At 50.9% G+C, this 27,760-nt stretch overlaps 1 protein-coding gene across 4 annotated transcripts in view; it reads right to left on the bottom strand.

The window, feature by feature from the left end:
* Positions 1–2,524: 2,524 nt before the first annotated feature.
* LOC144820086 (transmembrane protein 176A-like) overlaps positions 2,525–27,760 on the bottom strand; it is a 111,949-nt gene continuing 86,713 nt past the window's right edge. For all 4 annotated transcript variants that reach the window (XM_078677794.1, XM_078677751.1, XM_078677818.1 and 1 more), the window contains 3 exons: positions 17,390–17,626; positions 4,383–4,502; positions 2,525–2,840 (listed from right to left, as the gene is read on the bottom strand). In XM_078677794.1, the coding sequence (XP_078533920.1) occupies positions 2,736–2,840; positions 4,383–4,502; positions 17,390–17,626 (462 nt within the window). In that variant the 3' untranslated portion in view covers positions 2,525–2,735. The remainder of the gene's footprint in view (positions 2,841–4,382; positions 4,503–17,389; positions 17,627–27,760) is intronic.

Consider the following 27,760-nt stretch of genomic DNA (forward strand, 5'->3'; position numbering starts at 1 on the left):
AAAGCAGCACGCATTGAGAGAAAAAAACAAGGAGAAATTAAATAATTTCTCCTCGTTGCGCCTCCCTACGCCTCCCCTGGGGAGACGTAGCGTTCACACGAATTTCCAGATTTACACAATTCCTTGTAAATCTGGAAATGTGTCTGGTTCCAAGGGTGCTGTGTGGGAACACCCACAGCTACACCCATGGAACGCCCCTTTCATGCAAAGTGCTGCATGTAAAGGGGCCGTATTTACAAGGACTGGAAAAGCCATGCAGGGTGGCTTTTCCCGCCCTTGTAAATATGGGGCAGAGAAATGCGCTGCCAGTTCGTCACAAAAAGTGACAAACTGACAGAGCAAGGGGCTTGTAAATCAGCCCCATGATGCATTACCTTTATAATAAAGGACCCTTTTTAGGTCTCGCCTAGCGACACAGTGCCTGTGCTGCTTGCTTAGCGAGATCTATTGCTTTGGATTGCTCTGGCGAAGGGGGATAGGAGATGTGCACACATACGGATAGGAGATGTGCACACGTACGGACAGGAGATGTGCACTCCGTACGCGTAAGGACAGGAGGTGTGCACTCCGTACGCGTGCACATCTCCTGTCCCCGCGTAGGGCTGGCGTTTCAACACATTTTGTAATGCTGGCTGTTAATTGGTATATAAATAGCCATTTAAATATCTGTTAATTCTAATAGAAAAGTGTGAATTTTCTGATAAACCGTTAAAGAGTTCATGCTGTACTTCACATACATACATCTTGTTTTTTTTTGCTGCTTTACATAGCACGAGCGCTTTACAGGAGCACCAGATACCATTACACAGGTTCATATTTTTCTGTCACAGGGACATTAATCTTTTTGCCAGAATCACAGTATACTGCCCCAATGCTCCATTCGAACCTGGTTTCGCACTTCAAAAGTCGGCAGTTCTGGGCGTTAGGCAGCTTCTCTTTGCTGTGCGCACACACAGCAAAATCGGTCCATATTCACTCATCACCAAATCTGATTAAAGTAAAGTAAAGTCCACATTTGTAAAGCGCACAATCACCCGTAAGGGTCTCTAGGCGCTGGGGGCCGTCGGGAAGATTAAGCGAGCTATTGCCCAGAGTCACATGGTGCTGGGCTAACCTGCCGCCGGAGCCGGGGATCGAACCGTGGTCCCCAGATTCCAGCGTCAGTCGCCCTGGCCGCGGCGCCACACCTCTTCCCTTTCTTTTTGATTAGGTCAAATGTAGGGCGTTAAGCATGAAACAGCAAGCGTACCTAATTCTGAGGCTCGTCAGGGCACAGTGACTACACTGTGTGAACCTCTAAGGGGCTGCTGTCTGTAGAACTAGGTGACATTATGATAGATAGACTGTTCATCATATATCCTTCCTATTACCAGTTCTGCAGTCGATTTGTTTCTGTGATGTGACCGTGTGTTTTGACATTGAATTTATACTGTATGGTGGTTTTAGATTGTTTTTGTCTAACCGCAGACGTCTCGCGAGGGCGTTCACGCTGATTACGAAACGCCTTCCTGTCAGGATGAAATATGAATTCCTATCCCGGCTTGCCTGCTTGGCGCGCCTCTCACTGTTAAGACTGTGCACGCAGGCAAATCCCGAGGACCCCAGGCCTCGCCTTCGAATCACTCATTCCATCAGAGAGCCCCTCCTCACCCCCTCTGCACCGGCACTCCTCACGGGTGGGGAGGACACGCGCAAGTGTGGGAGAATACTGCAAGTGTGTCCTAGGTAAAAGATTTTGGGGATTTTTGTAGTTAAATTATTTACACATGACAACTAGACGTACACATATGGCTTTGCGAATGGGGCCCTGTTTGTGCAACACCCATCCTACATCGTAGGAGAAGGGGTTACCTTCAAACCAGGAAGAGACAGCAGACCCTATCTGTTAACAAGCATTTGAAATTCAATAGGTCTCGCATTTACGTGAGTTTGAGCTATTGACATTGCAAATAATAATGCTTTTTTTTAAAAAACATAAATAAAAGGCATTGTTATTTACAATGCCAATAGCTGAAACTCTTGTAACTGCGAGACCTATTGCATTGCAAATGCTTGTTTAAAAGGTCATGTCTTTGTTGCAGGTGATGCTGGGTGGGATCGCCCGGATCTCGCAGCCTACAGGCATCCAGCCACAGTACCTTAGAGGTACAATAGAGCGCACACATACACGCCCCTTTATTGAATGCACTTTGGGGACCCTGAAGTCACGTTTAAGAGGACTTGACATCACAGGGAGGGAGCTGGCGAACTCCCTAGAAGTGCTCTTCAGTTATAGCATAGACTAATGGTGCTATATAAACTGTTAAATAAGTAACTTTAGCCTCATCCTTAGTGACAGAGGCCTGGACTTGTTTGGATCAGGTTCTTAGGCCACATCCCATTTAGAAGCCCCTCCCCCTGCCACAAACACACCTTTTTTACATCCTCTTTGAAGAACTGCTTTCAAAGCCTGGAATTGACCAAAGGGAGAAAGTTACATCAAACGATGAAATAACTGAAAATAAATAACAGAATACAAAACTGCTTAACTAAATCCTTTATTTTTTAGAAGTACAAACTACTGTGGGATAGCATTGCAAGGTTATACGTAGCATACATTTAACATAAACCGTGAATTAAATCATTATTGGTAAAGCTGGCGAGAGTGACGGAGGTGAAAGCAAGCGACATCTCTTTCTGTATTTAGAATCTTGCTGTCAGCACTTGCCTCCCTCGCGACCCAAAAAACTGAGCGTCTAAACGGTTTGCACACCTGAGACCTTCTCCTCGTACGCGGGGGGCTGGGCTGCCAGCAGCGGCTCGCTGTCCGGCCCCGGGGCGGGATGCTCCTCCTTCACCTCCTGTAAAAAAATAAAACAGAGCGGAAGTTAACTGCAGGAGGCGGATGTGAAGACACAGGAGAGACAGACGAAGAGATTTGGAAGAGGAGCCGATGGGATCAGACCAGACGACAGGGGAGGTTAACTGGAGGATAGAATCAAAGCGGGGGAGTGGAATACAAATCCCAGAGAACTGGACCTAGAATCTCCTGTAGTGGGGGGAACTATAGATAGTCTGGACTGGCCAAGACCTGCCTTAGATTTGGGGGGAGGGTGTTGTAAAGTAGCCCGAACCCTGCACAGGATGAGGAGTCCATCAGGAGGTCTGGTCCAGGTTCCCAGCCCAATGTCGTCTCACTCACCTCCTCACTAAAGAGAGGGCGAACACGAGTTGGCCCCATGAGGGAAGACCGAGACCTGCTCTAAAAACTTCCTTAACCACATGCACCCTGACACGCAAGAGCAGGACCAGATCAACTGACATCTACCAGCTGCAACACAACCTGCAACACTTCATCCTTCTCCCTGCCATGTGCACACCTGGGTGTAGGTTCTTGGCACCTTAATTTCCATGCATGGTTGTAAAATTGCAAAATATGAATTGTACACAGTAGCCGCTGTGGCACAACACTGCGCTGTTCGAGAAGCCTTTCACCACTAGGTGCACAGATTCAAACCCAACATTGGCTGCGTAGCAGTGGGACATGAGCATTCTGACCTCAATCTGCCTCCCAACGAGTGTTAGTCATTTTTGTATTTTAAGCTCTTTGCGTTATCCAAGAAAGTAGGCGTATGGGAATGTTTTGGGGTTTCCCATAAACTCGTCTCTCTCTGCTGATTGGAGAACCTCGTGCTGCTGAAACTTTGTAGCAAGAGGTAGACAAAAAGACCCTTCTTCCGGAATTGTTGGTCATCCAGAAATGGATCACCAGCAATTACCACAAGAAACGTGGAAATAAATTGCATCAAGTCCCTGGTCCTTGCACACGCCCTGCCAAACATCTCCCTCTGAAGAAGTTGCACAACGAAACACTAATGACGAATATGCCTCCTCTTCCCGCTTTCCCTCACCCCGCAAGTTGTTACAACGAGGTTGTTGTAACGACCACGATGTAACAACATGCAGGGTGAGGGATGCGGGGTGACGGATGTTCACCCTAACAGCAAGCAAAGTAGGGGAACACAGCTGAGGGACACACAGAAACGTCTGGTGTTGGAACACCTAGTGGTAACAGAGCATATGGGAGCAGAACTCTGGCAGCCATGATGGAATTAAACTCAGGTTCACTCTGTGTCCAAAGAGCTGCAGCCCTTAGAGCAGCAGGAGGCAGGAAAGTGATGGGGAAAGTGGAGTGTGGTCAAGAGAATAGAAAGAGGTTGCAGGGTTAGGTGCAGAGCTGAGGTAGCACAGTGCAGTCTGGAGGCACAGACCTTGGACCCCTTCGCAGAGTACTACCGAGGTGCCCAAGAGTGACTTACCAGACTCCGCGGCACTCTCCAGTCTCACCAGAGCGGTCAATTGTACAGATATTATAGGAAGCCAGTCTGCATTCTCATAGTTACCTTCTTAAGGGCACGTGTGCAGCAGAGGCGCTTGATGCCAGAGCCCAGAGAGTACAGGGAAATGCACAGAGCCAGGCAGGTGAACACCAGCACCACCACCTTCACACCATTTAACACGGCCTGCAAAAGATACGATGAACAGGATCAGGCGAGCAGCAACTCCAACACCTTTACGCACATTCACGGAGAGCACCGAGGACACTTCTTAAACTCATGCAGTGGTGCATAAATGGGCACTTGGATCACACAATAAACACACATGGGATAAAGTGCCCCCAACCATGGGTAACCTAGATACCACCAATTACCAGGGATTAATCCTAATCATAAACATGCGAGTGCATGCCCGAGTTCTTTCAAAAGTTATCAAAACTCTGATGATGCAGTATTCAGGTTACTTAAAGTTGGGGGTGGTCTATTCCATATACTTCTTGATCTCATGTGAGTGGTGCCAAGGCACGCGGTGCACTCAATAGCCTCTGGGGTCACATTTTAAGCCCTTAAGGTGGAGTGTCAGTTACATTGCTCGTCCCGCTTCCACTCCCACTTCAGAATCAAAGCATCAACAGACCTTCTATACCCTGAGCCCTCCCTCCACCAGCTGAACTGAGGGTCATCTGACAGCAAAATGTCATCTTTGCATTACAATGTTTGACTGGATATTTTGGAAGGACACAGTAGGACAATAATCCTTTTTGCTTCAATATATATATATTTCTCTATACAGGGCCGAGCCTGCTAAATGTTGACCCACTCTATGGAGGTTCGCAATTCTCTCTTAGGGAAATCTCTTCTTCAGGGTTTCAAACGCGCCAGTCACCTTTGTAAGGAAGAGCCAGATCATGGTTCAGCTCAAGAAATAAGCCACATTCTCGTGCACAGCGCGCATGGATATAAGGAGTGTGCAAAGGTTTCGAACGGCGCGTACAGACCCTTGCAGCTCCTGATTATCGACCAGTAGTTTGTCGAGCTTCCCACATTTCCGGAATACATTGCTTAGACTGCTCTAGCAGTGACTGTACACAAATTGCAATCTTGTACAAAAACGCCTGCGAACAAAGCTAGACTTTCATACGAAACTCCACTGCCTTAGAACTTCATGAGCTGTGTATTATAGATGTGTAGATTCTGCAAGAAATACACACCCCTTACAAATTCACACACACATCACTACTTCAGACAGATATTACCCTCATATTACTACACGCCTCACCCAAAAGTACACCCACCACCATTCAAAACAAGAACACACGCGTGGCGAGCACGAGCTCTACCATTATTCATGAAGGTCTCAGCAGAGTTAAAACTAATACATTGATCACATTACACCACATCACAATAGCGGCACACCGTATGTTAAGCTCATCACACATCCACTTGCTATTCTTGTAACCCAATATTAAAAATATGTTAATCTAGTCCAGCATGGAACTCTTCAACATAATCAAAGAATTCTCCAACCTCTCAGCTGAAACAAACATTAACCCCTCACAGGAACTCTGTGACAACCTTGCAAATGTCTTCCATGAGAAGATCGCCAACATCTACTGAAACTTCAAACACCAGCCCAAGGCCACCAACTTCTTCAAGCAACACAATGACCTGCTACCACCACAGACAGACCAGCCAAATGGAGCTGGCTCACCCCACAGAACACTGTCTCCATCATAAACTCGGTCCACTTAGGGGCCCCAATCAACACATGCTCGGACCATATCTTCAACCGAGGTGACACCAGAATCAGCCACATACTCACCACATTGTTCACCACCTCAATTGCCCTGGTCACCTTCCTAGAGCATTGAAAACATGCAGAAGTCAACACCCTTCTAACTAAACCATCGGCAGACCCCAGCAAAGTCAATAACTACTGACTGATCTCCCTGCTCCCGTTTCCTGGTAAAGTATTACAAAAAGCCATCAACCAACAACTCTCCTCGCATCTGAAAGGGAGCCTCCTACACAGCTTCTCCCAATCTGGATTCTACAGCAACAACAGCACAGAGACAGACTTCTTAGCGGCTACCAACGACATCGAACCCTACTCGACCAAGGAGAGACTGCGGCTATGATCCTCCAAGACCTCTCAGCAGCCTTTGATACGGTCTCACCACGTACTCATCATAAGGCTGCACGACACCGGCATCCAATGAGCTGCTCTCAGATGGATCACCTCTTTCCTCACCAGAAGAATGTAAACAATCTTCCTTCACCGCCAAATGCAAGGAAATCATCTGCGGAGTACCCCAAGGATTCTCGCTCAGTCCCACCGTCTTCAAAACATATTTGGCACTTCTAGCCCGCATCGACAAAACCCAGACTTATATCCTTCGCCAACGACACACAACTCGTCCTCTCTTTCTCTAAAGACACTACCAACACCAAGATCAACTTCCACAACTGCATGACAACCGTCTAAGGCTAAACTCGGACAAGACTAAGGTACTGATTTTTAGGTCTCGCGACCTATCGATGCGCGCAAGCGCATCGAGCGGAGCGAGAATTCAAGTAGCCAAAATCCTCGTCAAACTAAGGGCTTTCCGCTGGCGTTTTGTTTACGTTCAAGTGAATCACGTGATCAAACACGAACGCGCATCAGCCTCCCTCCCTCCTAATTGCATTTTTTTAACGGCCGCCGCACAGCACATCAAAGGGCTTCGCCCAGCGTGCGCTCTGCGGCTTCTCCTCCCCTTCTCCCGGTGCCACACTGCCTCCAACCCTTATCCCGGTGCCACACTGCCTCCAACCCTTCTCCCGGTGCCACACTGCCTCCAACCCTTCTCCCGGTGCCACACTGCCTCCAACCCTTCTCCCGGTGCCACACTGCCTGCAACCCTTCTCCCAGTGCCACACTGCCTACAACCCTTCTCCCAGTGCCACACTGCCTACAACCCTTCTCCCAGTGCCACACTGCCTGCAACCTTTCTCCCGGTGCCACACTGCCTCCAACCCTTCTCCCGGTGCCACACTGCCTCCAACCCTTCTCCCGGTGCCACACTGCCTGCAACCCTTTTCCCAGTGCCACACTGCCTGCAACCCTTCTCCCAGTGCCACACTGCCTGCAACCCTTCTCCCAGTGCCACACTGCCTGCAACCCTTCTCCCAGTGCCACACTGCCTGCAACCCTTCTCCCAGTGCCACACTGCCTGCAACCCTTCTCCCGGTGCCACACTGCCTGCAACCCTTCTCCCGGTGCCACACTGCCTGCAACCCTTCTCCCGGTGCCACACTGCCTGCAACCCTTCTCCCGGTGCCTCACTGCCTGCAACCCTTCTCCCAGTGCCACACTGCCTGCAACCCTTCTCCCAGTGCCACACTGCCTGCAACCCTTCTCCCAGTGCCACACTGCCTGCAACCCTTCTCCCGGTGCCACACTGCCTGCAACCCTTCTCCCGGTGCCACACTGCCTGCAACCCTTCTCCCGGTGTGTTGGACTTGGGCCTTGTGGCAGGTTCACCCCTGAACTTTTTGCCTTGAAGTATAGTGATTTCTGGTCTTTGCGCACTTTGACACTGTGGCGCGTGCGCTCCTTGAGTGCGTGTGTGAGATAGGCCTGCCCTCCCATAGGAATGCATGGGGAATGTATGTGTTCCTGGTAGTTCCTGATGCGTGGGGAGTGCAGGCTCGAGTTTGGTATGTGTGAACTCGTGAGAGTGAATGCTGTGAGATGGTGTATGCGGCATGTATGTGTCTAGTGGGGAAGTGCTAATTCTAGACCTTGATGTATGTGTGCAGTGAGGGTGCTAGAGCATGATTGGCTGGAGCTGGCTAGCATGCCAGGCTCCAGGAAGTCTGGATGGGTCTGCCCGGTTGTGGGTGGGAGATTAGCATGCTGATGGCTGGGGAGGAGTGTACCTGTGTCCTGAATGAGGCTGGGTTTTTCCCTGACAATGCTGGCTCTGCCCCCCCTGTGGTGTGACTGATGGCCCTAGCCCTGCCAGTGAATAGAGAGGGTGGTTGAGCCCATCAGCAGTGCTCACAGACCAGCTGCGACTGGTTCTGCCCCCACCCTGCCCAAAGACAAAGGATTTGTCTGTATAAAAAGAGGCTGTGACCTCTTGAAAAATATTCTTGTTCCCAACTTGAATCTTGCCAGGGGCGTGCTGCTGCTTGGGCTCAGGGGAAGGCTTGCCTCCCTGAGCCCAGCCCCTGGACTGCTGAGATGCTGGATTTTGAAGGACTTTGGTGCTTTCTGTTGCTCTAGCGCTTGGGAGCGCTTTATCCTGCTTGTAGCGCTCGATTTTCACTTATAGCGCTGGGAGCGCTGTATTTCCGTCCTAGCGCCTGGGGGCGCTCTATTCTCGCACCTAGCGCTCTGAGCGCTGTTATTGCCCCTTCCGCGTCTGCCACACGCCGCATGATTGCTTTTATTAGTAATTTTGAGGGTGCCTACCCCTCTTGCCCCCGAGAAGCGAGAGAGCCGGTGCCGCCGCCGCGAAACCGGAAGCCAGGCCCGAGCCGCCTGACTATGGGAGGGGCCTAAATTTGGTCACTTCCGGGAGAAGCCTTCCTTTTTCCGTTGCCGGTCTCCCGTGTGAGGAGGGAGACCGGAGCTGATGTCCGCCCCGGGGAAGGAGTCCCTGAGGAAGAGGGCCGGGCGCCTTGTGAAGGCGGGGCTCCCAGGAGAGCCCCGCCAGGCGCTACCACGGCCCAAGAGAGAGCCGCAGCCGAGCACCGCCAGCCGACCCGGTGAGTGTGTTGAGAGAGAGGAGGGGCGTCGGGGCACATTGCCGGTGCCCGCCCCTCCCCTCCAGAGCGAGTCTCGTGGTGCTAAGAGGCCCGGGCGGCCTCAAGTGATCCCGAGTCCCCCGAGAGGGACTCCGCCTACCGCCCATTGTTCTCGAGCCCCGAGAGGCTCACAGCGCCGCATTGATTTCCAAGCCCACGAGGGGCTCAAGGCGCTATTGGTTCACGGAGCCCCGTGGCTCCAAGAGGGCACCAGTGCGGGGGGATTATTGTATATTAGGAGCCAGAGTGCTCCAATGGGCCCAGTTGTTTCTCGAGCCCTGAGAGGCTCCACCTTTTGCATATTTGTTTGCAGAGCCAGAGGGCTCCCAGTTTGCGCAGCTTTGGGTTCCAGAGAGCTAGTAAGAGCCCTGTCGCAGTTCTGTTTCCAGCTGCCCAGCAATAAGTGGGCAGCTGCACCGTTTAGGTATTTTGCTTCCTAGGGACATGTACTCTGGACTTTAGGAGTGAGGCGCACACCTTCATCCCTGGCCTTTCCTGGATGGCCGGCCTGCACACAGCCTTCCTTGGATTTCTCCTTCCCCTCCCCAGCCAGCTTCCCCCAGGCCGTGTTCCCTCCCCTGCTACCCCATCCTCACTCATCCCTCGCACCCCCTCCTCCTTCAGGCCCCCACCATGTGCCTCGGCGTGGCTCCAGGACGCCTTGATGGAGGTCGGAAGGCGTGTCCTAAGTCCTTTACGGTATTCAATGGAGCACTTCGCCAGCATGAGGAGCCAGGCGACGAGCAAAGGGCAGGCTCCTAGTAAGCAGAAGAGGGGTGACTTTCCGCCCATGTGGTGTCCCAAGGCACTGGCATGGATGTGGCCCCATGAACGTAAGCTTGACACATATGCAATGGACGATGTATGTCTTTTAGCAACATTTTCGGTGCATCAGTATAATGTACCAGGACAAGTTAATTTCAAGTCACTTTTGCTCTATACAATGGCATCGATTAAAAGTTCAACATAACACACTTATTCTTGCACCACCGTTCAGAAGTTATGCAATAGATACATATATTTATTTCCTATCTACAAGCCCCAACGAAACCGATATGTTACAAGGAAACTGGGCATAAAATCTTTAACTGCCTATAATATCGCTGTAATGCTTCAACTCATATCAAATATTCCTGAGATGGATACCATCGAAGAGCATAAAAATATACTACGTAATAAACGCACTGCACGTTAAGATGATAACCATGAATCCCTCGCATAGGCTATATCCATCACGTACGTGAATGAGGAGGCTGTTAGCTCGAAGACCTGCTAACCAATACGCGCAGCACACAATACCAACTACAACAAGCATTGGCATTGCCAATAGGTCTCGCTTGTGGGACCTTATAAGTATTTAGTTTTGCAGCACAATATCCTTAGTGCAACAACATCAACTGTTGCATGCCTAAACACTTATAAGATACAAGGTTTAGCCGTGCAACAGCTAATGTTGTTGCACCAAGGATATTGTGCTGCAAAACTAAATACTTATAAGGTCCCACAAGCGAGACCTATTGGCAATGCCAATGCTTGTTAGATACAGAAGCTAACCAGAGAAGGCATTCTGGTGGCCCTCAGAACCCGGACCTACTGCTACCCCCACTGACCTCGCTTGGAACCTAGGCATCATTTTGGACAACAAGCTAATCAGGAGGACTCCGGTCAACTCTCTCTCTTCCTCCTGCTACTTCATCATCCTCTGCATGCTTTGTAAGATATTCAAATGGCTATCTTAAAGCTCAAGACGCACCATCACCCACGACCTCATCTCCAAACAACTGGACCAGAGCGAGACACTACGCAGGGATCGCAGCTCACCACTTCCTCCGAATACAGATCATACAGAGCACCGCAGCCGGACTCGTCCTGGATCTCCTTAGACAAATTTATATCACACTTTACTGCAAACCACCAGTGGCTCCCGGTTCAGAAACAATGCCAGTTCAAGCTCCTGAGCCCTGCACACAGGGTACTAAACAACTGCAGACACACCTATTTGAACCAACACTTGAACTTCCATCAGCACACCATGTACCTCCCTAGACTCCACATCCCTTCACAACCCTCGCTCCACCAGACGGAGGCAGCTCCTTCTACAGCGAAGAAATCCACTAGCCTCGCCCTCGCCGCCGTACCACGCATCCGAAGAGCCACCGCCGGAGGCAGATCCTTCTCCTACCTGGCGGCCAAGACATGGAACTCCCTCTCCACCCACCTTCGGCAGACCCAGGACCATCTCGCCTTCAGGAGACGACTCAAGACCTGGCTGTTCGAGCAGTAGCAGACCTCTTCCCCCAAGCGCCTTGAGACCCTCCCGGGTGAGTAGCGCGCTATACAAGTGTTATGATTGATTGATTGAAGAAATTGGAGGAGCTGCCCTTTCATCTATGGACCTCCCCATCTCTTACAGAGTTCCTAAAGACCCTGAAGACTTGGCTATACGGCTAGTCAACTTGTCCCTGCCCGCGCCTACTCACAGGTGACAAGCAGCGCTCTACAAATCTACTGCTTGAGTGAGCCATGTCAACAGTATCCAAGAGCAAGTAATTGCTCTGAATAACTACCAATTACTAGTTGTAATGACAGCAACAAACCTAGTCTACCAGATCCATCAAAAGAGAGGTCTACAAGGCCCCGAGGACCGAGAGCAAGAGTTCAAGAGCAGAGGACCAAACCAGAGGGGTTTCAATACCAGTGATCCAAAGGCCCTGGTTCTGAAGGTCACTCTGATACACCACCAAGGTTTTTAAACCAAGACTATCGAACGTAAGGATTTTAAGGCCATATAGAGACAAAATCATGGCTAAACACAGGACATCGCAAAACTCTTGGGGGATTCTTAGATCACGGCGATTAATCCTAAGAGAATCAAAGACACCCACGTCAATTGTAGGACAGGCGAGGCTGAATATAATCAACATTTTATCATTCAATACTATTGTCTTGTGAAGAAGAGAAATAAACATATAGTGTAGTTCCGGGCTGTACACGCTTAAGAGTCCAATCTTCAGTGACTTTGAAAAATTTCAAGGTGCTCTTCAGTTGCCGTTATGAACAGCAGCAATGAAATGCAGACGTGGCTAGCTGAACTGTAAAGGTCCTACCACCACCGATGTGTGGCACGTGCCGGCCTCAGCTGGCAAAAAGCAAAGTATTGGGCCATTCGGTATGAAATAACATCAACCAAGGTAGACGATAACCTAATAGTGACAATGCACTTATCAAAGCGAGGGGTGGGGGAATCACAAGTGATTGTTACTGGCCCTCGCATGACTTGAGGGTTGAAGCCGCAACAGAGTGGTCGAGGAGGGTAAGGGATGATAGCCACTTACTGATAGATGCCACGCCGTCAGCGAAGCACGTGAATGTACGGTGTCTTTTCTCACAACCCTCTACAAATTTACCAATCTGTGGTGACTGAGGTCACAAATAAACATCAGTATGAGGATACAGATTGGTTTTCCCACACTGAATTGTACAAGTGCGGTATTGTAGCATCATCACTCACTGCAGGTGAATGAAACTATTAGTTAAACTACTTCCTGAAAGCCAAATCCCTACCACATTAAATTGAGAGCAACTCTTCAAAAACTACTACATCCGACAACATGACAGCTAGAATACTAATATACCATTCGACCCAGTCAGGGAAGACTATACTGAATTAAACAAAAACAAAAATAGAAACTTTGGAGTGTTGCACCACTGGCCATTACCATCCATTATTTGCCAAAACACTTATTTCGCTAACTTCAGCAGAGCTCTGAACATTTCAGCATTGGCTTTGAATTGGAAGCACATGTACTGAAACCATGGCTGGGGAGGTAGGGTCCTTTATCAGAATTTAAGAATGAGGTAGTGGATTTTGCCTTCTCTGCAGCTTTAATGCGGTGTAAGGTTGAGTGCATTTGCATAGCGCGTAGAGGTCACTCCCACATCAATTGCAGCGACCTTCGGAGCAAAGGAAGGGTCCTGACCTGCCACGCGTACAACAAACACTTCCAAGTATTACAATGTTGATCCTGCAAGGGGATGTCTGGGAGGCCATGGGACCCCCTATACCACCTGCAGAAGGCTGCGGTTTAAAAAAATGGCGCACTGTCAGTGCGCCTACTGAGAGTTTCTTTGACTCTGTGCCCGCGTCTGTAGTATGGCGCAGGCTCAAACGAATTCCCTCATTTGCATAGGCCGCGCCCCTATGCAAATGAGGGAACACCCGCTGAAGGTAGCACTGGCGCAATAAGTGCGCCAGCACTATCGGTGTTATAGAATCGGACACACAAGCGCCTGCGCCCCCTCCTATAATACCAAAGTGCCACGGGGGGCGTGCAAAGCAGGCGCGAACACCCATTGCGCCCATGAGGCACCTTATGTAATACGGCCCCGGATGTACTTTGGCTGGAGAAAAAAGGAAATTCCTGAAAGACAATATGGTTGCGGAGCCTGCGTTCTCGGACAGAAAAGGTGTGACAAAATTGAGCGCTATGACTCGAAGGCACACTGCGCAGGACCCTCGGGACGGAAGCTGGTGAGTGCTGGTGTCAAGGGTCTCATATGGAGCATGTTCACAGTTCCGGTCCACATTCTTTAGATGTTCACGGCCAACCTAGAAGACATTCTGAGCTCCAAGTAACTATGAATTTATGCTCGGACTCCCCGGCACGTGCTCTCCCTGGTTTCAGGAAGTGCGCATCTATTTAAAAAAAAAAAAAAAGATCTGTTTACATGGTCGTTTTCCATTATCGTCTGGTACTGACTGTAGGCTTCCAGATTTCCCCAGTGCACGTACACCCTTACCAAAAAGTTGCATTGCACTCTTGCCAAGGGTGGCTTTGGTGGAGTTGAGGCTTCGTCCTCAATTCTCTTGGACGTCCCTCTCTTCCGGTGGATTGTCATAACACCCGTTCCTCAGTGAACGTCAAGCATGAGAGTACGATGGGTCGAACTACAGTTCTTTGTCTTTCTGGAAGAAATGGTTTGACAATCTTTAGAAGACCGACCCGGCAGGAGGAAATTGTTCCTTTAGGGTAAGATAGTTGTTCAGGTTGAATCCGGTAATTTTGCATTCAGTGAAAGGTGGAGTTTGCAATCGTCAAGGTTCATTTTATTGAGCCAGGTCTGTTCAACCTCTTGCGTGTTGTTCTTAGTAAATGACAGGAATGCGGTTTTGGCAAGCAAGCATCCAGGTCTGTATGGTGTGCGAGCACTACTGGTGAATCCTGATGCCATTATCGGTTAGTGATTAACAACCACAGGGGCTGTCCACAAACCCCGAACCCGGGACAAATACTAATTATATCAAACAAAAGGCTCAGGGAAAAAGAAAAATTGTTAAAACATCGGAAAAGTATCCATTATAGTAGTCAGAGAAGCCCAATAGTATCAAAAATTATATATTTATTTAATTTCCCATTTAATAAGAAATTTGTTTTATATAAATAGTCTCATACAAGAAAAACGCTGGTATACAAAAAAAGCAATACATATAAACCAGACAAGTGGCAACAACAATACATATCACAGAACAAAAAAAGAAACACCATAAACATAAATACTGTGTCCTTATAATAATTTTAGCCACAGGAAAGCGTCGACGGCGTTTCGACCAATACGTTATTTACCGGTCATCTTCAGGACTCAACAAGTATTCTTGGACAAGAGATCTTCTATATAAAAATGTATAAAAGGCATAGACCGATAGATATTCAGGTCCTCCAGCATCGGTATTCAATATCGAACTAGAAATAAATCACTGCACGGTGGAGCCTTGCTACTTGATAGCATAATGTAGGGATCCTCAAAAAACCTTAAGAGGGCCAATTAGTGACCGCCGTGGTGATTTAGGAAATTAATCACCAACACAACGTTTTTGCGCGCATGTTCATTACAAAGACGCCAACTCATATCCACGTGCATGAAGCCCTTGCATGAAGCCCATGCACGTGGATATGAGTTGGCGTCTTTGTAATGAACATGCGCGCAAAAACGTTGTGTTGGTGATTAATTACCTAAATCACCACGGCGGTCACTAATTGGCCCTCTTAAGGTTTTTTGAGGATCCCTACATTATGCTATCAAGTAGCAAGGCTCCACCGTGCAGTGATTTATTTCTAGTTCGATATTGAATACCGATGCTGGAGGACCTGAAAATCTATCGGTCTATGCCTTTTATACATTTTTATATAGAAGATCTCTTGTCCAAGAATACTTGTTGAGTCCTGAAGATGACCGGTAAATAACGTATTGGTCGAAACGCCGTCGACGCTTTCCTGTGGCTAAAATTATTATAAGGACACAGTATTTATGTTTATGGTGTTCCTTTTTTTGTTCTGTGATATGTATTGTTGTTGCCACTTGTCTGGTTTATATGTATTGCTTTTTTTGTATACCAGCGTTTTTCTTGTATGAGACTATTTATATAAAACAAATTTCTTATTAAATGGGAAATTAAATAAATATATAATTTTTGATACTATTGGGCTTCTCTGACTACTATAATGGATACTTTTCCGATGTTTTAACAATTTTTCTTTTTCCCTGAGCCTTTTGTTTGATATAATTATTATCGGTTAGTGAAGCACCAAGCTGCAGCCCCATGAGGGGGGGGGGGAACCCTGTCCGATTCCAAAGATGATGGGGATCATTTGAGATCTTGATGAGACTTTGGAAACAAACTAGTCGCGGCTGGAAAGGTAGGAGGAGAACCAGTGAAGGACATTGCCAGTGAATTCCATTCACAAATCCAGAGTATATATGAGGGTGGGATGGTCGACTATGTCGAAGGCAACCGAGAGATCCAGCAATACCAGCGGTCATCTTCATCTGTGGTCAAGAGGGCATCGTCTACAATGTGTATGGTAGCGGTCCCTGTGCTGCAGGGTGACCCAAGCCAGTCTAGTAGTTGCGTCACTGTGTGATATTCGGCTGCAAACTCCTTGCCCCTGCAACAAGAGTGCAGAAACCCCAGAACAAGCGGACACTGATCATTAGTGGCCCTTTCTGTGGACTTCAAAGATACTATGTAGCATAACCTGCATTTGTAAAGCGCACGTTCACCTATGGGTATCTTGGCGTTGAATAAGGTATGGTGTAACGGACAGTCGCCAACAAGAACCGCAGACCGTAATAGGGCGCCCTTGGTCCTCAACATGCATTGCATGAAAACCAACATAGTAATGCACTTGTTTGCTCAAAAGTCTTCCTCTACCGCCTTCAGAAGGTCTCGCCCGTCTGTTCTCATGATGCTGGTCTCGGCCTTCTTTACACAACTCCTGTGCAGTCTTTCTGCTTCTTGATCACAATATGTGTCTCCTCTACTCACTCTGTCCCTTCATTCTCCACATACCCCTTCCCGATCATTAAATGTTGTCCTTCCCTTCCCAGTATCATCCTGACCTTTCACACCCCTGTTTTGTCTCTTCCCTAATTCTCACTGTCCTCCTGTTCACCACAAATTGTTCTCTAATGGTTAACATCCCAACATTTCCCCTAACTTTCTTCTGTCCTCTCCACTCTGCTATCTTCAGAATCTACGTGATAAACGCAGGAACACCCCCGCGCCTTGGTACCAAGACGCCTTCAGAACGCTTTACCATCTTGACTCGTCGTGGTGGGACGAGTCTATCCTGCCGTTGTCCACATGTCTCCTTCCTGACCTTGTCACCTTTTGTCCCTTCTGATGGGAGATGCCTACTCTGGATGGTCCTAGGGCCCACAACTGAAAACATGATCCAGCCCCCCTCATTCTCTAGTTGACCTCATGTCCCATTTAACCGCATGCATGCATGTGCGGCTTTTAAAAAAAAACTGCGTTACATGACGAGCTGAGCTCGTCATGAGCATGCGAGCGGCGCAACTCATGACGAGCTCAGCTCTGTCATGAGCATGGAAGGGGTTAAACCAGTCTCCTCTCACCATGACCCCTACGCTCACGTCTACAAACTCACAGCCCCAGTACTGGGAGGTATAGCAGGGCTGTTTGGCAGGCCTCACCCTACTGCATGGCAGAGTCCCATGGTATTGCCCACAGACTCCATGCCACCAACGGACACGCGCATGACCCGCTTCTGAGACGCAGCGTAAGCGGTTAAGGAAGCACAATGATCCAATCCTTAATAAAACCAATCAAAGTTGCTTTCCCATAGTGGAAAGAGTTTGGGGGACTACTGCCCCCTCCCAGGGCCAGATACAGCTCTATACACATGCCCGCCTTCAGCTGCGCTATGAATAAGGCGATAAGATGCCACCCCCCACACACAGTGAAGGTCCCAACTTACCAAGAGATTGTAGAACACGTTCTTGCACTCCTCAACCCTGGGGTCGTAAGGCTCCGGGGTCGTAGTTTCATAGTAGCGTCTGTAGTAGCCATCATCACGCCGAGTCTTGCACAGATTATCCAGATCCCAAGACCACCTCCTTGACCACTCGTATGGACTTAGATCACCTGAAACCATAACGATCCCTCCGATGGCCACACCAAAGCTGACGAGATGAAGGAACATGGCGGCCGTGCGCTACAGAGAAGGAAGGAAACACAGGTGACCAACGAGGCTGACAAGGTGGAGGAACAAGGCAGAGCAAAGAGGGCCCCAAGACACAGCTTAGCGCAAAAGGGGTCCAGACACACACACACAGGCAAAAGGGGGGCACACACACACACACAAAAGGGGCCTAGACACACACACACACACACACGGGTAAAAGGGGGGCACACACACACACGCAAAAGGGGCCCAGACACACACAGACACACACACATGGGCAAAAGGGGGGGGCACACACACACACACACGGGCATAAAGGGCCTAGACACACACACGGCCAAAAAGGGTCTAGATATAGACACGGGCAATAGGGGTCCAGACACACACACAGGCAACAGGGGCCAAGACACACACGGGCAACAGGGGCCAAGACACACACGGGCTACAGGGGCCCAGACACACACGGGCTACAGGGGCCCAGACACACACGGGCAACAGGGGCCCAGACACACACGGGCAACAGGGGCCCAGACACACAGGGGCAACAGGGGCCCAGACACACACACACACGGGCAACAGGGGCCCAGACACACACACACACACGGGCAACAGGGGCCCAGACACACACACATGGGTAAGGGCAAAAGGGGCCCAGACACACACACACATGGGCAACAGGGGCCCAGACACACACACACATGGGCAACAGGGGCCCAGACACACACACACACACACGGGCAACAGGGGCCCAGACACACACAAGGGCAAAAGGGGCCCAGACACACACACACACACACGGGCAAAAGGGGCCCAGACACACACAAGGGCAAAAGGGGCCCAGACACACACACTCGGGCAACAGTGGCCCAGACACACACACACACACACACACACACGGGCTACACGGGCCCAGACACACACGGGCAACAGGGGCCTAGACACACACACACACACACACACACACACTGGCAACAGGGGCCCAGACACACACATGGGCAAAAGGGGCCCAGACACACTGTTGGAAAACGAGGCAGTATCTGTGAGGCCTGCACAAATAACATGACACATTTGTCCTTCACTGGGAGCCAAACACCCTAGGGCAGCGCCTGACTCTCAGAGGGTAGCGTTGCAGAGCAGTCTGAGGCTTACTCAAGGGAGGTGGCGTGGGCTAGTAATCGCCATTTGCTGGTGCGCAAAAATAACACTCAATAATTGATTGTCCAGTCTGTACTTTGCTTTATAAAAGTAAGAGTACATTTATTAAACACACACACACTACTCAATACTATGCACCAATTTACAAATATACATAAGCTGATGGAATTACTTTGTGACATTGCATGACATCTCCACCAATCCCGCAGGGGGGGTGGGGTCTAGTACCACCCCTCCCATGTATGCACATCATCTTGCCCCCAATGCGGTGAATTGGTCTTAACCTGGAGCGAGGGCCCTCCACACTGGCACCATCCCAGTGGCGACCCCCCCCCCAGTACCTCAACAAGCATTAAACAGGCTACCCCTGCCTTGGTGACACATGACCCTGACTGAGCATCTCCTACCCACCATACAGTATTCACCTCTTCATCTTAAGGGCTAACAGTCTGGGGTCTTCACCTAAGCGCAGCAGCAAGAATACATGTTTACGCACACTTTAGAATGACAGTACTCAGCACATTTGGATATCATTAGAATGCATTGCAAGTACAGCCCCTAAAGGCATCACAGATAAAATCACAGGTTGAAGTATCTACAGCCAGACACCCTAGCAGAAATGTCTAGCCACTTAAATCCATTTTTCTTATGGCATCACCTTGCACCAGCACTTCACATTAACCAGGCGAAATTCAGTCCCTCTACAAGAAATAACCATTAATAATCGCAGTTCAGTGCAATTACACCTCTTCGCCTCCAGGGGATGCCCTTCTAGATATCCCCACCTCAGCCCTTCACTTCTTGATGCAGTTATCCACAACACCCTCAGCTGAAGAACAAAAGTTCCAGCCCAGAAGGTGTTAACTGCCAGACGAGCCCGGGAGGGGTTGCTTCCTTGAAATCCCCAAGACACTTGGGGTGGGACTTTTGCTCGTGCTGGGGGGAGAATGCGCTTCTCCTGCAGCTCCCCCAGCACCTTTGCACCTGTATAGTGGTGACCCCGTTCTTCTGGGGCCACCACGAGCCAAGAAAACGCTGTATTGCCCTTGCAGCCCGGTCCTGGCCTGCAAGGCATTATGGGCCGGGCTGCATAATAGATGAGCGGCTCTCCCGCAGCTCCGGGGAGAGCCGCGCTGGCGCTTTGCCGCTTTTCCCGGCCTCGATGGGGGGTCCGGTCCCACCCGGACCCCCGGGTACGCATAGACGGCTCGGGCAGCCCACCCCCGGCCGCTCCTCCTCCTTTCTGGGGCCCGGCCCCACCCGGGCCCCTCGCACCTCCAACTGCCTTCTCTGGGGGCCCCGGTCCCGCGGGGGCATCTTCACGGGGTGCGCGATGGCGCACCCCGGCTTTACTTCTTTTGGGGGGCAGCCCCCGGGACCTGACCCACCCCGGGGGCATCTCTGAGACCGGCGGCGGAGCCCCACGCGCTTCGTCGTCGGTCTTCTTAGGGGTCAAATGTCGCCTACCTTCCGGGGCCCATATCTCAGCCCCTGGGGGTCCGATCTGCCCCATTTACGCGTCTTCACTCTCCTTCGTCCTCTGGGTCTCCAAGAGGGTGCATTCTGCAGGGGGCAGTTTTCACTTGCTCCCTGCGCCTCTCTTCTCCCTGCGCAGAGGCCTCCTCTTCTGCGCCACGATCCTGGGCTCTTCTTTTGGCGCTGTTAGGGGCCTGGGGGACAATCAGGGGTTTCCTCCTTCCAACTGCCCATTGCACCAGGCTCCAGCACCTTTCGCCTCCGCAGACCACACCCCAGAGAGAGCTTCTCTTCTTCTGCAAGTACTTTTTAAAAGTTGAGTAGGGGGCTGGCAGGAAGTCTCTGTAGGTCCTATCACACAGCGACACATCACTTCCCTGCCCCCTCCCTCCTTCTTGTCCAGCCTCTGGGTTGTTCAAAATGGAGTCGTCCAGTGTCTCTGGCCACATGGCCTCTGAAACCCAACTCCTTCCCCCTTCACTGCTTTCTCTCCTGGGTGCAAACTGGTGCCTGGCACCCAGCGACATCAGTTGATGGATTGGCTTTAACTCCACCTATCTTTTCTCCTTGGAGGGAATATCTTGCTCTGGGACGAAAGGTCATTAATCTAACCTGCCAGGGCCAGACCCCAGCCAGGGACTCAGAGAAATATGACATTTCTGGACGACCCACAAGCAGTACAAATATGACTTTGGACTTTGCAGAATACTCATTTTCACATCTGCTACACTGGACATTTGTGCGTGTCTGGAATCTGTAGGCTTTGTGGAAGTCATTTTAGCCATGAGTCCCACATCCCCACAGGGAAATAAAGAAGTAAAAACACAGTAAAACACACTGACTTTCCCTGGCATGTTCCTTCCCAGGGTATAAAGCCTATTCCATGTCACCGCCCAATTCTGCATAAGATGGCCACGCCATTCACTCTGTAGCTGCTCCTGGACTGCGCACGTTAGGAATCTCCCCTGCGCAGCCCCTACACGTGTGCACACGCATGTACACCTGTGTCTGCATGTAACCAGCACGGTGTCCCATACTCCAGCTGCTGCGCAGCGGCCTGGTCAAGCCAGGGGGACACCAGTAAAATCCCCATGCAGTCTCCTTCATTATGAGTTCACTGTGGGTGAGTCCCAGATTATGAGGCTCCCCCACAGTAAAAGCTCAACAATTAGGTGCTCAAAAAGCGAAAAATCCGGGCGGCGCATAGTGTCAGAACCACCTTCTAACACACGCCGCGCCCAGCTGATTCCTACAGGAAAGAAGTAGCCATTCTACATGGGTACACTTCCCGTAGTCAGCGATAACTAGTTATAAGGGGTTCTGACCAGACCCCCCTTACTCACCAGTTATCCGCTCAGACCACCTGCTTCTCCCCTCCATGAAATCTCCACCCATGACAAGGATCCCAGACTACCCTAAGAACCCTCCAGGCTCTAGGTTAGATACCTCCAGGTCACTCATGGTCTACATGGACTCAGCCTAACTAGGCCCACCTTTGCCCGTGGGCAGGCAACACTATGCCTACCCGTTCTCTGGACAAGGGTACAGTGCCTCAGCACTGATGCGGTCTCCCGGGATAGGTCTACCCCCATCCACGGGTCACTAGCTGGTCTCCCTTCCAAAGTTTGTTCCAACCAGTACCCTCTCTCCGTTTTGGTCCTTGCACCCTAAAGATGTAACCTCTCTGGACCCTCACCCTCAGCCTGCGGCTGAGGTCAATTTGCTGCCACCACCCTTTCGGGATGACTGGCTTCCCTACAGAAAGCACAGCCACTCATGCTTTTCCCACTCAGAAAAGCTCCTCTGACCGCTAGTCTAACTCCAAAAATAGGACCTCAGACCGGTCTCACTACCACACTGGCAGTGCTAGGGAGGAACACTGAGGGTGCCTTGACAGACCCCCTACAGCTCATTCCCCCCGTTAGTAGCTCCACACGGAAACTACCCCGGGAACCTAGACCCCCTTCTTGTTCTCCGCTGCGAGAACAGGGACTATGCATCCTTCCCTCCGAGAGGCACGCTCTCCTCCCGGAGTACCCTTAGAGAGCCTGTGGGCCCCGAGTTAGCTAGACCCAGGCCCACTTCTCCTGGCTCTCCCCAGTCTCCCGGCAGCGCCCTGGGAGACCGTCCAGGGACCTACATGGTCCCTGGATGGCCTGCACCACCCCTTCTGAAGAGCAGGGTCCCTTCACTTAAGATAGGCCCCACCTGCCTTCAGGGTAGTACTACCACCCTCAGCCAGGGACCCTAAAGTTCCCGGCTAGGCCTGCAGCACCCCTTCGCGAAACACAGGGTCCCTTCACTGAAGATAGGCCCCACCTGTGTTCAGGGTGGTACTACCATGCAGAAGTCCACCTCCTGCCTCGAGCTAGGGGAACATCCCCATGCCCCTGGTCCTTCGGTCCAAGTCCCACAGGACCTACCTGACTGGTTACCGGCTAGGCCTCGCCCAAGCCACCACTTCAGGTTCCCTCCACCAGCTCCAGGTCCTGGGGTTCAAGTCCCACAGGAACTACCGGACTGGTCACCGTCCACCACTAACCCTTCAACTGAAAACTAGGGAGCACATCCCCCCCACTCAGATCTTCACTGGCTCAGTTACCTAGCCCACCTAGGGGCTACCACTACACACCATCACTCAAGAACTACCCTCCTTTGGGGCCACCCACTACCAGGGGCCACCCCTGGGTTGCTCACCTCCCCACCAGTTAACCTGGGGGACCTGCCGGACACTGAACTCTACCACACTCTCCTCCCACCGTGGGAAAAGTTTGTTGGGGTCCCCCACCATGGGAACCCTTGGGGTGTTACTACCTGGGGTGAAGAAAACTCCTGCCCCACCCTTCAAGTGGTTTAGGCCTGCGCCAATAGCAAGAAACTTTCAGCGGGGGAAGGATATCTGGGGCCCCTTCTGTGGAAACCCTCCCTGCCCTTAAAAAGTGCGGGAACCTCGCAGAACCCCCTTTTCTCTTGACCCACATAAAGGTCCATCCACCCCTACACCCCCCTCTGTGATGTAGGTATCAGTTGCTGTCCCTATCTCTTGATGACACCCTCCTCAGGCAGGTGTAGTGCGTGAAGTGTTAGGGTTCAAAGGTGTACAATATGGTTTAGAACATTTGTTTGTAATCATTTCCTGGAAAGCACCATCCCGCTAGCACATGATAATCAACATAGTGTGGTCATATCAATACAGTTTACATTTAAACCATAATATCTTCACATGACACATATGGGCGCGTGGCTTTCCTTTCCCATACCTTTAGTTCACATAACCAAAACTTTGAACCCTTCTCAGAGCCTTACGCTCTTCCATTTGCTCATTACTGCATAGGTAATGTGTGGCTAAACTGGACTTATCAAATGCTATATTTGCACACCAGAATGGGATACTATGTTTCCCGCCGCTAGACACCAATGTTGGAAAACGAGGCAGTATCTGTGAGGCCTGCACAAATAACATGACACATTTGTCCTTCACTGGGAGCCAAACACCCTAGGGCAGCGCCTGACTCTCAGAGGGTAGCGTTGCAGAGCAGTCTGAGGCTTACTCAAGGGAGGTGGTGTGGGCTAGTAATCGCCATTTGCTGGTGCGCAAAAATAACACTCAATAATTGATTGTCCAGTCTGTACTTTGCTTTATAAAAGTAAGAGTACATTTATTAAACACACACACACTACTCAATACTATGCACCAATTTACAAATATACATAAGCTGATGGAATTACTTTGTGACATTGCATGACATCTCCACCCCTCCCGCAGGGGGGGTGGGGTCTAGTACCACCACTCCCATGTATGCACATCATCTTGCCCCCAATGCGGTGAATTGGTCTTAACCTGGAGCGAGGGCCCTCCGCACTGGCACCATCCCAGTGGTGACCCCCCCCCCCCAGTACCTCAACAAGCATTAAACAGGCTACCCCTGCCTTGGTGACACATGACCCTGACTGAGCATCTCCTACCCACCATACAGTATTCACCTCTTCATCTTAAGGGCTAACAGTCTGGGGTCTTCACCTAAGCGCAGCAGCAAGAATACATGTTTACGCACACTTTAGAATGACAGTACTCAGCACATTTGGATATCATTAGAATGCATTGCAAGTACAGCCCCTAAAGGCATCACAGATAAAATCACAGGTTGAAGTATCTACAGCCAGACACCCTAGCAGAAATGTCTAGCCACTTAAATCCATTTTTCTTATGGCATCACCTTGCACCAGCACTTCACATTAACCAGGCGAAATTCAGTCCCTCTACAAGAAATAACCATTAATAATCGCAGTTCAGTGCAATTACACCTCTTCACCTCCAGGGGATGCCCTTCTAGATATCCCCACCTCAGCCCTTCACTTCTTGATGCAGTTATCCACAACACCCTCAGCTGAAGAACAAAAGTTCCAGCCCAGAAGGTGTTAACTGCCAGACGAGCCCGGGAGGGGTTGCTTCCTTGAAATCCCCAAGACACTTGGGGTGGGACTTTTGCTCGTGCTGGGGGGAGAATGCGCTTCTCCTGCAGCTCCCCCAGCACCTTTGCACCTGTATAGTGGTGACCCCGTTCTTCTGGGGCCACCACGAGCCAAGAAAACGCTGTATTGCCCTTGCAGGCCTGGCCTGCAAGGCATTATGGGCCGGGCTGCATAATAGATGAGCGGCTCTCCCGCAACTCCGGGGAGAGCCGCGCTGGCGCTTCGCCGCTTTTCCCGGCCTCGATGGGGGGTCCGGTCCCACCCGGACCCCCAGGTACGCATAGACGGCTCGGGCAGCCCACCCCCGGCCGCTCCTCCTTTCTGGGGCCCGGCCCCACCCGGGCCCCTCACACCTCCAACTGCCTTCTCTGGGGGCCCCGGTCCCGCGGGGGCATCTTCACGGGGTGTGCGATGGCGCACCCCGGCTTTACTTCTTTTGGGGGGCAGCCCCCGGGACCTGACCCACCCCGGGGGCATCTCTGAGACCGGCGTCGGAGCCCCACGCGCTTCGTCGTCGGTCTTCTTAGGGGTCAAATGTCGCCTACCTTCCGGGGCCCATATCTCAGCCCCTGGGGGTCCGATCTGCCCCATTTACGCGTCTTCACTCTCCTTCGTCCTCTGGGTCTCCAAGAGGGTGCATTCTGCAGGGGGCAGTTTTCACTTGCTCCCTGCGCCTCTCTTCTCCCTGCGCAGAGGCCTCCTCTTCTGCGCCACGATCCTGGGCTCTTCTTTTGGCGCTGTTAGGGGCCTGGGGGACAATCAGGGGTTTCCTCCTTCCAACTGCCCATTGCACCAGGCTCCAGCACCTTTCGCCTCCGCAGACCACACCCCAGAGAGAGCTTCTCTTCTTCTGCAAGTACTTTTTAAAAGTTGAGTAGGGGGCTGGCAGGAAGTCTCTGTAGGTCCTATCACACAGCGACACATCACTTCCCTGCCCCCTCCCTCCTTCTTGTCCAGCCTCTGGGTTGTTCAAAATGGAGTCGTCCAGTGTCTCTGGCCACATGGCCTCTGAAACCCAACTCCTTCCCCCTTCACTGCTTTCTCTCCTGGGTGCAAACTGGTGCCTGGCACCCAGCGACATCAGTTGATGGATTGGCTTTAACTCCACCTATCTTTTCTCCTTGGAGGGAAGATCTTGCTCTGGGACGAAAGGTCATTAATCTAACCTGCCAGGGCCAGACCCCAGCCAGGGACTCAGAGAAATATGACATTTCTGGACGACCCACAAGCAGTACAAATATGACTTTGGACTTTGCAGAATACTCATTTTCACATCTGCTACACTGGACATTTGTGCGTGTCTGGAATCTGTAGGCTTTGTGGAAGTCATTTTAGCCATGAGTCCCACATCCCCACAGGGAAAGAAGTAAAAACACAGTAAAACACACTGACTTTCCCTGGCATGTTCCTTCCCAGGGTATAAAGCCTATTCCATGTCACCGCCCAATTCTGCATAAGATGGCCACGCCATTCACTCTGTAGCTGCTCCTGGACTGCGCACGTTAGGAATCTCCCCTGCGCAGCCCCTACACGTGTGCACACGCATGTACACCTGTGTCTGCATGTAACCAGCACGGTGTCCCATACTCCAGCTGCTGCGCAGCGGCCTGGTCAAGCCAGGGGGACACCAGTAAAATCCCCATGCAGTCTCCTTCATTATGAGTTCACTGTGGGTGAGTACCAGATTATGAGGCTCCCCCACAGTAAAAGCTCAACAATTAGGTGCTCAAAAAGCGAAAAATCCGGGCGGCGCATAGTGTCAGAACCACCTTCTAACACACACACACACGGGCAAAAGGGGCCCAGACACACACACACACACACACACACACGGGCAAAAGGGGCCCAGACACACACACACACACACACGGGCAAAAGGGGCCCAGACACACAGGCAAAAGGGGCCCAGACACACGCGCACACAAGGGCAAAAGGGGCCCAGACACACGCGCACACAAGGGCAAAAGGGGCCCAGACACACGCGCACACAAGGGCAAAAGGGGCCCAGACACACGCTGTGAGAAGTTGGCCTGATATGCAGTGCTCACTATTCTAGTGATCACTATGTATCAGTCCAAACAACCCTTATTGATGATTAGTTGTAAGTCAACCTTATAGACCAGCTATCCTAGCAGCATGGATACGAGCAGTCTAAGGCTAAGACTCTAGAGGGCGTGTTAAGCCAGCTGTTTTACCATCACATTACCCCTTGAACACCAAGTGAAAGGACACCACACAAGTTGTTATGAAAATAAACGTATATTTATTTCTAACAAGACTACCCTGGCTCTTTATGAGACAGGGAGCTAAGCACACAACAAAACTCTTAAGAAAATACTTTAAGTCGCACAATTTACACAAATGCCCGAGGGGCACGAAAAACCATATATTACAAAAGTGGAATGCGAACTACTAGCAGGTAAGTAACTATTCTCATAGACTTTAGAAACGCTAGTCCTACAATGCTAAACACTTAGATTAGTTGCAGGAGGCCTGTGGACGTCGTGTGCAGAGTGGGAACTCTCACGCGTAAGGCGGGAAAAAGTCTATGGAGGCTAGTAGTCACAAAGTTACTGTTCTCGGGCGAACCCGACTAGGTAGGTCGAAAACAAGGGTGGATCCGAACACTTAGGGTGTTGGACTATGCTGAAGCACCGGAGTACTTGGTTTACCTAGCCCAGGGGCTGCGGCTGCATAGGGTTGAAGTTCCGTGGAAACCCTCGTTGAAGAACCAGGAGCCTGAAGAAAGAAGTTGCTGGCAGGCGGCCAGTGAAGAGAGTTCGTGGTGATCCAAGCCTGGATCAGGGAAGAAGAAGACCTGAAAGCAGAGGGGACCAAGTTCTGAATCACTAGCCAGTGATTTAGGTGGGCACCAGAGTGGCACCGGACGAAGTCACCTCGACCAGGTGAGTGGGCGCTGCTGGGCTCTGCAGTCTCTCGGACCAGGAGGCGTTGTCGGCGACCAGGATGGAGGTGCGAGCTGTCCCACGGAGGTATCTGCTGCTGAAGTCGCTGGACCCAGGATTGGGCAACAAGTCTTGGCAAATGCAAGGCCCACGC

Source organism: Lissotriton helveticus, chromosome 1_1, assembly GCF_964261635.1.
Source record: "Lissotriton helveticus chromosome 1_1, aLisHel1.1, whole genome shotgun sequence".
In the NCBI taxonomy this organism is placed as follows: domain Eukaryota; kingdom Metazoa; phylum Chordata; class Amphibia; order Caudata; family Salamandridae; genus Lissotriton; species Lissotriton helveticus.